The following is a 10,079-nucleotide window of genomic DNA, read 5'->3' as shown; positions in this document are numbered from 1 at the left end:
CCGCCGGTTACGCTCCGTTCATCTTCGCAGCCGTGTAGGCCGTGGCTGCCATGCCGCCCCAGCGCCTGAAACCGCGGAGCTGAGCCCGCGCTTTGAACCGTCTTTCCAGAAGCACCCGTGGGCCAGGCCAAGGACGCTGTTGGGCAGCGCTGCCTGCCCAAAGGATGCCCCGATGGCTGCCGCTCCTCTGCAGCCCCAGGGTGAGCGCGTTATTTTTGTCCCGGCGGCGTTGACTTCTCTTACTTGGAAGGGAGCTGCTGCCGAGGCCACGTCTGCAGAGGGGACAACTTCCTCGGTGCTCGCGATGAAGAAGAGGCCCTCCCGTCCTCCCCCTGAGGGACGTGGGGGTTTCATCCTGGGTACGAAGTGAGTTAACGATCACCGCGACGGTCACGGAAGAAGCGTTGCGAGGGCAGGCGTAAAGCAACGTACCAGCACAAAGCAGCGCATCCTTAGAGGAGACAACCTCGGTGAAAGCACCTGGAGTCTTGCGTAGGTCTGGGGGCGAACATTTACCCTAGGCTAAAAGTGAGGCCGCTGTGGCCGAACTGATGACCCAGGACCCCTCTAGAGCTGCCTCTCTAAATCCATCCAGCCAAAAACACACTTCTGTAGCTCCTACTTCTCTCCAGGGTAGACGGGAGATGGACGCCTGCCCTGTAGCCACAGATCTGGGGCGTGATCTCGCCGATGAGTTATCTTGGTCTGCCCGCTGCACGTCTCCCAGGGGTAACTTCTTCCCGTACCAGTTTTCCTAAGCACTGCCAGCACTGGTGTTGGTTTTCTTTGGTCGTGGAAGAGCCATGCTTGGGGCACCGGCGGTGTGCGCCGACTCCGTCCTCTCCACCATGCAGCTCTGGGGAAAGTTGCTTTCACTTCTCTCTGTTTTCCCCAGCTGTAAAAGCAGGATCATTTTAGAAGTCATGAAACAGCTTGAAACCTTTTTTAGTGCCTCCATAGCACTTTGAGTAGGTGACCGGTCATGTCTCCTGGTAAATTGCTGCCTTCCCCACCGTTTTGCAGACTTTTGTTTGAAGAGACCCCTGCCACGACCCAGCAAAACCACTTAAACCAGACTTAGGTTGGGCTCCTTCGAATAACTCTCTGCAAGGAAATTGAAAACTCTGAAAGTATTGAACAAAACCCGGTTTTAAAGCCATCTCCTTTTCCGCTGATATAGCAGCAAGGCTCTCATTCCCTCCATAGGACTTTGGGAATAGCTCATGGAAAATTTCCCTGGCCTCTCTGTGACCCTGATGTACAGGGAGTTAAACTCCTCGCTTGTCCGCCTTTGACCTTGATCTCTTGAACAAGATCTTCACAAGACTTTTGGACCAATATCGGGGGAAAAAAGAGTCTTTAAGAGAAAGATAAGTAGCTTACAGTTTGAGTGGAAGACTTTTTTTTTTTTTTTTATTAGTTTACCACTTTGTTACTATATAAAATGCTGATGTGATTTGAAAGCTCCGAATTACAACGTTATCACGCAACCACAACATTTTTCTTCTGCCCTCTTCCTTCCTCCTTGCCTCGCAATCGTGGCCACGTGTCCCCTTCCCCTTTTGCTTCCTGGCTGGTGAACTTGCCTTATTCAGGCCAGCCCCCGTCCCACCAAAACCCGAGAGCGTGGGGTGCTGCCGCGGCCGTCGCCTTGTGGCGGTGGCCCTTGAATATCCCGTGTGAGAGCCCAAGGTGTTGGCGCTACAGGTTTCCGTGCCGAAATGCGTCACTTCAGTCCTTCGATGGCTCTTTTTGAGAGAAACCCCAAAGACGCTGGGAAATGTGTGGAGGAACAAGCACCAGGCAACGGTCCCCCAAAATGGGCAGGCGTATCTCCGTGCGCGTAAGGCCCGGAGGATGCCGCGTTGCCAGAATAAAGCCTTAAAGCCTTGCGGGCACGTGGCTCTAGGGCATTGTAAGGATGTGCACGGTCTGACGTCCCTTTTTATCCGCTCCTACGGTTTCTCACTGCCATGTAATGCGTCTACTTTGGTGTCAGTAGTTTGCCCGCTCCATTTGTTCGTCCCTGCCGTGAATGATGGAGAACTGGCTCACGGAGCGCAGAGCGCACTGCGCCTCTGAGCTGGTAACGTAATAAAAGCTGCTTTTCCTGAAACGGTAGGCAGGCGGGACGCGTCTAACTAAGCCCAGACTATTTCAGGTCTGGAGTGCTGTAATGGGCTACTAAATGGGGCCAAATAGGGACACCCCTGAAGCTACCCCTGGTGCCGCCCCACGGCTCCTTGCGCATCCAAATGGGGATTTAATCCCTGCGTTATCGAAGGGCGCTCTGGACATAAGGTAGAGAGATGTTCGCAAGGGAAACGGCGGGGCTGTAGCCCCTCTCCCTCCAGTCCCAGCGCCGCAAAGGGAGAGCTCGGGTCTCACCCTCGCAAATCCCCGAGTCCATCCCAGCTCCGCTGCTTTTCCTGCTGCCGTTCTCTGGCATCCATCTGTGCTTCGCTCGCAGGCCGCTGGTACCCAGAAAGTCGCTGCTGATAAATGGGCGCATCAGCACTTAGTCACAAATGTGCAGAGATGTGGGAAAAGCTTGCTTTTTGCTGATGCTACGGTACCAGTCATCTCTTGCATTTCCTGGGTGTTTTACTCGTACAGCAAAGTGCTAGATTTGAAGGCCCTGAGTGGAAACGTATAGCAGAGATCTTGATTATTTTTCCCCGGTACGGTGCTAGGCATTTTTGCTGATGTAAGAGATAGCAAAAATAGCGTGGGGGAATTATAGCCCTAAGAAAGAAATATGTAAATATCTGAGTGCATTAAAAAACCCCTGCTTACCCGGGGTTTGCGCTCCGATTTTATGCTGGACTCTTTTTGCGGTTGAGGGGTAAATGCTGAAGGGAACAAAAGGCGGTGGTTGTACAGACGCAGCTAATGAGAAAGAGGGTGTGGGGAAGATTCCGCGGGGAATCCAAACATGCACTCGATTCCAAGGGCTGGTTTTAATCGATAATATCGTAAATTCAGTTTCTGACACGGCTGCGGGGAGCATCCGAGAAATTACGTCACCTCTTCACGGTCCGCTGGTCAGATGTGACTGCTGAAGTTTGAATCTTGCCGCGTGTGTCAGAGCGTGACCCTCCCAAATAAATAGGGGTGTTTCTTCACCCGGGTTCCTCAGACCTGCTCTGGGGGCTGAGCCTGCTGCGAGGATGCGAGCGCCGGCTGGGATGGGGACAGGACCCCCCGTGCTCCCGTGGCGGCGGCTGCTGCTGCTGCTTATGATGATGATGATGATGATGATGATGTCCCACTCAGCCCACGCAGGTGAGCTTCTGACATCTTTGCAGAGATACCCACGGCTGTCAGCTCCCAGCCTGCCGTGGTCCTCGCCGTGCGCGGGCATCGCCCGCGTCCTGCGCCGAAAGGGACCGGAGGAGACGGGGATTCCTCCTGGCCGTTTAGCCCAGGGTTTTTCTCGTAGCCAAGGAAAGAGAGCGACCGTCTTCCTCTGTTAGGACCCGGTTCAGCTTTCAGGAGCTGTGTGAGAGCAGGGTACCGAGGTAGAGGCTCAGATAACAGTTTCTTACCGTGGTCCCTAAAGCGTTGTTAGTGAAAGCGCGGAAAGGGACGGTTTCTTTGGCTCTCTAATAGATTCGGAGTTGCCGCATCTCTAAATAACGCCGTTTGTCTCTTCAGTTGCTACCTTCTCTCTTTCTCAGCCATCCTGGAGGTGAACGGAAACCTCAACTGTAGGTGCGTAAAGACAACTTCGGACTACATCAGTCCAAAGCGATACGAAAGCATTGAGATAAGACCTGTGGGAAGCACCTGCAGACGCATGGAAATCATGTAAGTGCTGCGGGCGGCTCGTGGGGCAGAAAGCTGCTTTCTCCCCCGGCTCCCGCAGAGCAGCGGGGCCACTGCTGCGCCTTTTCTTCTGCAACCGCCCTGCTTTTTTCCTCTCTCTTTCTGAAAACTAAAGCTTTTCAAAAATGCCGGCAAGCTCACTTACGCTTCGGGGCTGAGGAACATCAGGGCAACTCCGGTGGAGGAAAGGCAGCCGAGCCGACCTGCCAGAGGTCCCCAGGACCTAAATGACCCTTTCCAGCAAGGGAAAGCATGATTTCCCCGTGCTGGTGCTGAGTGGGGAGCGTGCTGGTGGGGGGGTGTTTGCAGTTTGGAGGAAGCATGTCCTCGGACACCAAGGCAGGATGAGCCATAAACAATTTTTCCGCTACCGATATGCAACACTCCTGAGGGCTAACAGCATCTCGGGTCAAGCCCTTCTCTCATTACTCCTGTTCTGACTCGAGCAGTGCATTAAGCAGAAGTGTAAGATTTCTTTAACCGCTGGGTGTTGATACATTTGTAAGTCTACAGAGAAAATTGTCTTTGAACACGCTTCAAGCACGGTCTCCGCTCTGCACGGGAACGTGTTGCGTCTTGCTTTTTCCTGACCGTCCTGTGGTTTCCCTCTGTCGCTAGCAGCTTTCTGCGATCCGCTGGCACTGTAAATGAAAGCCGAGCCTTGCAGATCAGCTCGGGCCGCTCGAATCCCTGCCTTTGAAGGGGAATGTGATGCTCACAAGCTCTCCTTGCGTTTCAGAATTAAATTAAAAACCCCAGGGAAAGTGTGCGTGAATCCTGACGCCCCTTGGGTAAAGAAACTGCTGAAGCGTATCGCTAGCACGTAAGTTGCTTTGATGACAAACCCTTCGGCTCGGGTGGCCCCGGACGGCACCCCGTCGCCTCTGCGGTCCTGGGGAGCGCTCGCGGGGACCGAGGGCTCTTGGGGGGGCTGCCGGGGGCCGAGGGACCCGCTCCCGAGGCGATGAGGGGTCAGACTTCGCTGTGCAAAGCAGCGTTCGGTCGTCGATGCTGCCGTCCGTGGGTTGCGCTCTCCCGGGCTTGTGCACGGTGCCGCGCCTCTGAAAACATTTTGGGGGGAAAAAAAAAAAAAAAAAAAAAAATTATTGGGGGGTGGGAGGTTGGAAATGGCAGGAGCGGGGTTCGCTCATTGCGAGGGCGATAGCACGTCGATGCTCGGGTGGGAAAGCCGCCCTTCTCTTCGTCGTGGCCGGGTTTGCGGCATAGCGTAGGGACGGCCGGGAGACGTCCCCGCGAGCGATGCCCACCCCGGGGAAACGGCGACGATCTCCTTCGGTTGGGGCAGGAGCTTCCTCCCCGGACCCGCTTTTCTCCGCTTTCACACGTTTCTCCTCCTTCTGCTTTTCGCAGGAAGAAAAAATAAGTTTCCTGCTAAGGAAGTGGACGCTCAGAGCCGGCAGATGACGCGCAGGCGTGCAAACCTGGCCGCTCCTCACTTTGCCCTCGCTTCCCCCCCTCCATTTTTCCCGAAAGCCCCACGTCCCGGCCCTGGCGTCGGCCGCTGCGGGGAGGGCGGCTCGCTGCTGACCCCAGCCCCGCGGCAGGTTCGTAGGGGTGGTTTTTCCCCCCCCCCCCACTGCATTCGGTCTCTGGATCAGCGTGAATATGAACCCTTCGTTTATTTACTTGCCCATAGGCTGTGAAGCCTTTTTTTGGCGGGGGCTGCTCCCGTCTCTGTAGGAACGACTTTGCGACTCTTTCCGTGCGAAGCGCTCATCGACGGAGTGTGCGTCTGGGTTTTTTTATTACGCAGCGTGGCGTGTCCCGTCCTGAGAGCTCAAGTCAAATAAAATTCAGGATGTTTTTTTTTTTTCTTCTTCTGTTGTATTTTTCCCTGGATCTCCTAGCTTCGAAGAAACGCGGCAGAGCTTTGATAAACCCCGCTGTCGTAGCCTTCCTGGAGCTGAATTTACCGTCATTTGCATCTGGCACTCTGGTATTGATGCTCTTTCACAGATATGCCGCAGGCATTAAAATGTGCATTTGAATATAGGTCAGGTGAGGTATTTCTGCTATAGGTAGGGGAACGAGGGCAGCACCCAGGCGCATCTCAGGCACGACAAAAAACCCTTTTACGTGAAGGAATGGGATAAGGGCTGGAAAGTTTTGTCCAAGGCAGCGACAGTAGCCGGGATGGGTGTCCCAGCCCCGAACCGCCGTCAAAGGGTCCGGCAGCCCCGGCACAGCCGGTGGGAAGCAAAGCTCCTTCCCGATGTGACCTGTTGTGTCCCTCGGTGCTGATTTGAGGGCACGATGTTGCCGGCAGGGAGCCAGGGGATATAGCCAAATCCAAGCGCTGGCGTTCGTGACGGGGCTGGGGTTTTGCAGGCGGCTGTAAGACTTTTGAAACCAGTAAAAGCCAATAAGGAAATATAGGGGATGGGCGCGAGGTCACTTGGCAGAGTTTAGGGATAATCGGCCACGGCGGGGGGGGGGGGGGAAGAGCAAAAGCAAATGCCACCAAAGCTCGGGCTGGGATGCGCCTTGCAGGGGGGAAAATCTGGTTGCAGGAGAAATGAGTAATATCTGACGATGCAGAAGAGAAAAATACCCCCAGAAACCTCCAGGCTTGTGGGGGGGAAAGCGTTGGGGGAAACGACCGATACATTTACAAGACCTGGCTTCGTGGGGAGGGGAAAACGGAGCTGTTTTCAGGAAGCCCCGGGGCCTCCCACCAAACCCCGAGCCGCTTTTTACCAGCGGCGTCGCAAGCTCAGCGCGCGCCGTCAGCAGGGAACGGAGACGGGTGAAAAACCACCCCGACTCCCACCCCCGGGGGCCTCCCGCCTGCGCCGCTTCACTTCTCCTATTTTCCGGCTCAAATAGACGGGATGCTGCCGGGGCGAGGGATGGGGCCGGCATGGCTTTGTGGGCAGCCCTGCTCCTGGGGGTGCTGCTGGCGACCCACCGCCCCGGGGATGCAGGTGAGGCTCCCCGTGCCCCGGCGCGCGGGGATGGAGAGACGCTGGGGAAAGGGCGTTGAGGTTTTCGGAGGCGGCATCCCGCTGCCGTCTCCGGGGCTTGAAGGTTTTTTTTTTTTTTGCAAGAGGGGTCATCCCGGTGGGATATGTATTGGGGGGAGGGGGAGATGCGTTGCCCGGAAAGGGTTTTGGGGTTGGCGGCGGGTTTTTGGGGCGACGCGTGAGCCGTGGCCGTGTGCCCTTTTAGCTCTTCTGGAAGCCAACGGCAACCTGAGCTGCCGCTGTGCCAAGACTACCAGGGCCTTCATCTCCCCGCGGAAATACAGCAGCATCGAGGTCTGGCCGGTGGGGAGCAGCTGCCGGCGCCTCGAGGTGGTGTAAGTGGCTCCCGGGGGGGGTACGACCCCCCTCCACCCCCCTATCCTCCCTGAATTATTTCAGTTTTGCGCTGGTTTTCCTTATGGGAAGCGCCGGGGGGCTTGGCCGCTCAAACCCCCCCCCCCCGCCCCACCGGAGGAGGGGGAAGCGACATTGCCAAAACCCCGCGTGTTTTCTAGGATAAGGCTAAAAAGCCAGGAGAGGGTCTGCGTGGATCCTGACACCCCTTGGGTGAAGAAACTCCTGCAGGACCTCCCCAACCTGTAAGCCCCCTTCCACTCCACGTCCCGCTCCCGGAGGGACCAGTTGCATCCCCTGGGGACCAGCCGCATCCCCTGGGGACCAGTTGCATTCCCTGGGGACCAGTCTTCACACGTTTCTCCTCCCCTTCTGCTTTTGGCAGGAGGAAGAAAGAGCCCCCGCACAGAGGAAGCTGCCACCGACGGGACGGCCAGATGTGCGGGGCCTGAAACTGGACCCCCCCCCCCTCTTCCCTCCCCTCCATCCCACTGTCGCCTTGCCCCGGTGCAAGGAGGGGAGCTGCGTGATGCCCCGAGCTCCTTTTTCCTTTGCGTTTTAGCCATTTAAGCCCTTGGAAATGCCAGCCCCCGGCTTGCCCACCCTCCCGGTCCATGGCCATGGGTTGGGTGTCCCCTTCGGGCACAACCTAACGGGTCCAATAAAAGCGGCAACCCTCGGTCACCGTCACTCGCATCCCTCCCTGCGGCGTGCCGGGATTTGGGGGGGTGCTCGGGGGAGCAAGTCCCCCCTCCGCGGGATGGGGAGCAGAGCCGGGGGGGTCACCGGCGTTTCTCCATCACGAAACGAGGGGCAAACGGGATGTTTTAGGAGGTGGCCACTGCGGTTTCTGCCTTTTTCGGCGGGGAGGTGGCGGGGGCCACGTGCAACGGGGGGAAGCGATGGCAGGGAAGTCGAAGAGCGGGGCAGCTTTTTTTTTTTTTTCCTCCGCCCCGCGGCGTTTCCCAGCCTGTGAAATCCCCGGTGAGGGCTTGTTATAAAGGAACCCCCCCCGTGGCAGGTCGGGGCAGGTGGCAAGGATGCGGCTGCTGGCGGCGGCGCTGGCCCTGGCCCTGCTCCTCAGCAACTTGGTGCCGGGGGACGGTGAGTGACCTCGGGGTGTCTGTCCGTCCGTCCGTCTCCCCCTCCAAATCCCTAGGAAGAGGCGTTGGGTGCCCCGGATAGGGCCGAGCATGGGTTCCTCGAAGCTTTCCGATTTGTCTCTTGCCCATCTTTGAGTTTATCTTTTAAACCCGGGGGGGATGCTTGGGACCGGGAGGTGGGATTTGGCTGATGGGTTTAAGCGGCTTCTCTTCCAGACCCCTGTGAAACCCGAGCGCTTGGTGGGTGGGCGACGGGTTTAATCCCTAAAATGTTGGTTAAGTTTTCCAATCCTGAAGCTAAACCCCCTCCGTACGCGTGAAAGGAAAGCTTTGAGACCGTGCCGGGAGGGACTAGCCTCGCCGCTTGCCGCTGCAAACCCCATTAACGCAAGCCCGTCCCTGCAAAAGACCCCCGGGGGTGCCGGGACGGTGGCACTGGGACGGTGGCACTGGGATGGCAGGGAGGGGGGGGTTATCCCCGGCTGCGTCCCCCCCCCCCCGGAGGGGCCGAGACCTGGCTGTGGGCTGCTGTCGGGCGCAGGTCTGTCGCTGGAGAGCCTGCTGACCAACATGAGGTGCAAGTGCATCAAATCGACCGCCCAGGTCATCAACTTGGGGCTGATCCTTGCCATCGACGTTACGCCGCCGGGTATTCACTGCAGGAGGAAGGAGATCGTGTAAGTGGGAAGCCCTGCAGACCGATTCCTGCAAACCGCTCGCTCGGGCACCAGCGCGAAAACACGCAGGCGTTCGCGCCCTCTCCGAAGCCCCTAAATCTTGCGGGGACTCTGTTGCGCGGGACGCCGCTGCCCGTTTATAATGGGGCTTACCCCCGGCGTGGCTCACGGAGCCGAGGTCGAGACCCCCAAAAAATCCCGTCTGTCTCCCGGCAAGGGTTGCGGGGTTGCGCTCGTAAGTCCGCCGGGGGACCGGAGGGGTTTTCTCTGCAGATTGCGGTGCGGTTAGGAAAACTTTGGGGAAGAGGCGTGCGTGGGGCTGAGGGGGGGGGTCTCGTCACCTTGTAGCCTCACCCTGAAGAAAAACAAGAAGGTGTGCGTGGCTCCCGAAGCACCCTGGATCCAGCTGCTCATCCACAAGCTGACCCAGAGGTACGCGACGCCCGGCGAGCGAAAAACAAGCGGCGTATCTAAACGAGTTGGCAGGACGCTCCCCTTCTCCTGACCGCTTTATTTTCGTTTCTTTCCTCCCCCCCCCCCCTTCCCCAAAATCTGCAGGAACTTCACCAAAAAAGAAGGGGCGGCGCGGCCGCGGCGGGCAGCAGAGCGATGGTGCCGGCCCCCTCGCAGACCCCCCGCTCCATCTCTCCCTCTGTCCCCGTACCACAATAAATAACCCGCCGTGGTTATTTATTTCTCCGCGGGGACAGCAGCGATATAACCCCTCCATGCCGAGATACGCCGGGTTTCACGGCACGACACCGGCGCTTGCTCTGCTCCTGGGGTTTTGGCGGGGGGCAGGAGCCTTTCCCCGCTCCCCCCCCCAAAAAAAGGCTTTTTCCTCGGGCGCCCGGCGTCACCCTCCATTTCGGGTGCCTGCGCTGTTCCTGCACGCGATGGCAGCCCGTCCCGGGCGCCATCAATAAAAGGATGAACGTGCTTCCCTCGCACGGCTGCGGCAGCTCTTTCTGCGCGGATTTGTGTAAAAATTGGGATTTTTGGGGTGGGGGAGTTAGACCGGACCGTGGCACCGCGAAGCCCTCGGCCGCTTTGTCGCGGGGCGCTTCCTAATGCGATGCCTTTCTTCTGCCCCGAGTTTTCGTGCCTTTTTCTGGCGGTTCCTGGGAGGAGCG

The 10,079-nt window shown here is 57.8% G+C and overlaps 3 protein-coding genes across 3 annotated transcripts; all 3 read left to right on the top strand.

Moving 5' to 3' along the window:
• Nucleotides 1–3,170: 3,170 nt before the first annotated feature.
• Nucleotides 3,171–5,603, top strand: LOC115344046 (C-X-C motif chemokine 6-like). Its single transcript, XM_030020839.2, has 5 exons — nucleotides 3,171–3,242; nucleotides 3,309–3,471; nucleotides 3,681–3,810; nucleotides 4,568–4,651; nucleotides 5,200–5,603. The coding sequence occupies exons 1-5, from the start codon at nucleotides 3,171–3,173 to the stop codon at nucleotides 5,210–5,212; spliced, it is 462 nt and encodes a 153-aa protein (XP_029876699.1). The 3' UTR covers nucleotides 5,213–5,603.
• Nucleotides 5,604–6,701: 1,098 nt separating this feature from the next.
• Nucleotides 6,702–7,733, top strand: LOC115342805 (alveolar macrophage chemotactic factor-like). Its single transcript, XM_030017822.2, has 4 exons — nucleotides 6,702–6,773; nucleotides 7,018–7,147; nucleotides 7,328–7,411; nucleotides 7,552–7,733. Exons 1-4 carry the CDS (start codon nucleotides 6,710–6,712, stop codon nucleotides 7,616–7,618), a joined length of 345 nt encoding a protein of 114 aa, XP_029873682.1. The 5' UTR covers nucleotides 6,702–6,709; the 3' UTR covers nucleotides 7,619–7,733.
• Nucleotides 7,734–8,200: 467 nt separating this feature from the next.
• Nucleotides 8,201–9,771, top strand: LOC115345866 (C-X-C motif chemokine 2-like). The gene is made up of 4 exons (XM_030025359.2): nucleotides 8,201–8,270; nucleotides 8,811–8,946; nucleotides 9,295–9,378; nucleotides 9,505–9,771. Exons 1-4 carry the CDS (start codon nucleotides 8,207–8,209, stop codon nucleotides 9,620–9,622), a joined length of 402 nt encoding a protein of 133 aa, XP_029881219.1. The 5' UTR covers nucleotides 8,201–8,206; the 3' UTR covers nucleotides 9,623–9,771.
• The last annotated feature ends 308 nt before the right edge of the window (nucleotides 9,772–10,079 follow it).

Source organism: Aquila chrysaetos, chromosome 1 (assembly GCF_900496995.4).
Source record: "Aquila chrysaetos chrysaetos chromosome 1, bAquChr1.4, whole genome shotgun sequence".
Taxonomy (NCBI): Eukaryota; Metazoa; Chordata; class Aves; order Accipitriformes; family Accipitridae; genus Aquila; species Aquila chrysaetos.
This window is presented reverse-complemented; position numbering and strand designations above follow the sequence as displayed.

What these genes read in the sequence shown, in the direction of transcription:
- LOC115345866 (XM_030025359.2), top strand. Translation starts at nt 8,207, where the DNA reads ATGCGGCTGCTGGCGGCGGCGCTGGCCCTGGCCCTGCTCCTCAGCAAC. An exon ending in CAACTTGGTGCCGGGGGACG is followed by an intron (nt 8,271 to 8,810) that starts GTGAGTGACCTC and finishes TGTCGGGCGCAG; the next exon opens with GTCTGTCGCTGGAGAGCCTG. An exon ending in ATCCACAAGCTGACCCAGAG is followed by an intron (nt 9,379 to 9,504) that starts GTACGCGACGCC and finishes CAAAATCTGCAG; the next exon opens with GAACTTCACCAAAAAAGAAG.
- LOC115342805 (XM_030017822.2), top strand. Translation starts at nt 6,710, where the DNA reads ATGGCTTTGTGGGCAGCCCTGCTCCTGGGGGTGCTGCTGGCGACCCAC. An exon ending in TGCCGGCGCCTCGAGGTGGT is followed by an intron (nt 7,148 to 7,327) that starts GTAAGTGGCTCC and finishes CGTGTTTTCTAG; the next exon opens with GATAAGGCTAAAAAGCCAGG. An exon ending in CTGCAGGACCTCCCCAACCT is followed by an intron (nt 7,412 to 7,551) that starts GTAAGCCCCCTT and finishes TGCTTTTGGCAG; the next exon opens with GAGGAAGAAAGAGCCCCCGC.
- LOC115344046 (XM_030020839.2), top strand. Translation starts at nt 3,171, where the DNA reads ATGCGAGCGCCGGCTGGGATGGGGACAGGACCCCCCGTGCTCCCGTGG. An exon ending in GAGAGCGACCGTCTTCCTCT is followed by an intron (nt 3,472 to 3,680) that starts GTTAGGACCCGG and finishes TCTCTTTCTCAG; the next exon opens with CCATCCTGGAGGTGAACGGA. An exon ending in TGCAGACGCATGGAAATCAT is followed by an intron (nt 3,811 to 4,567) that starts GTAAGTGCTGCG and finishes CTTGCGTTTCAG; the next exon opens with AATTAAATTAAAAACCCCAG.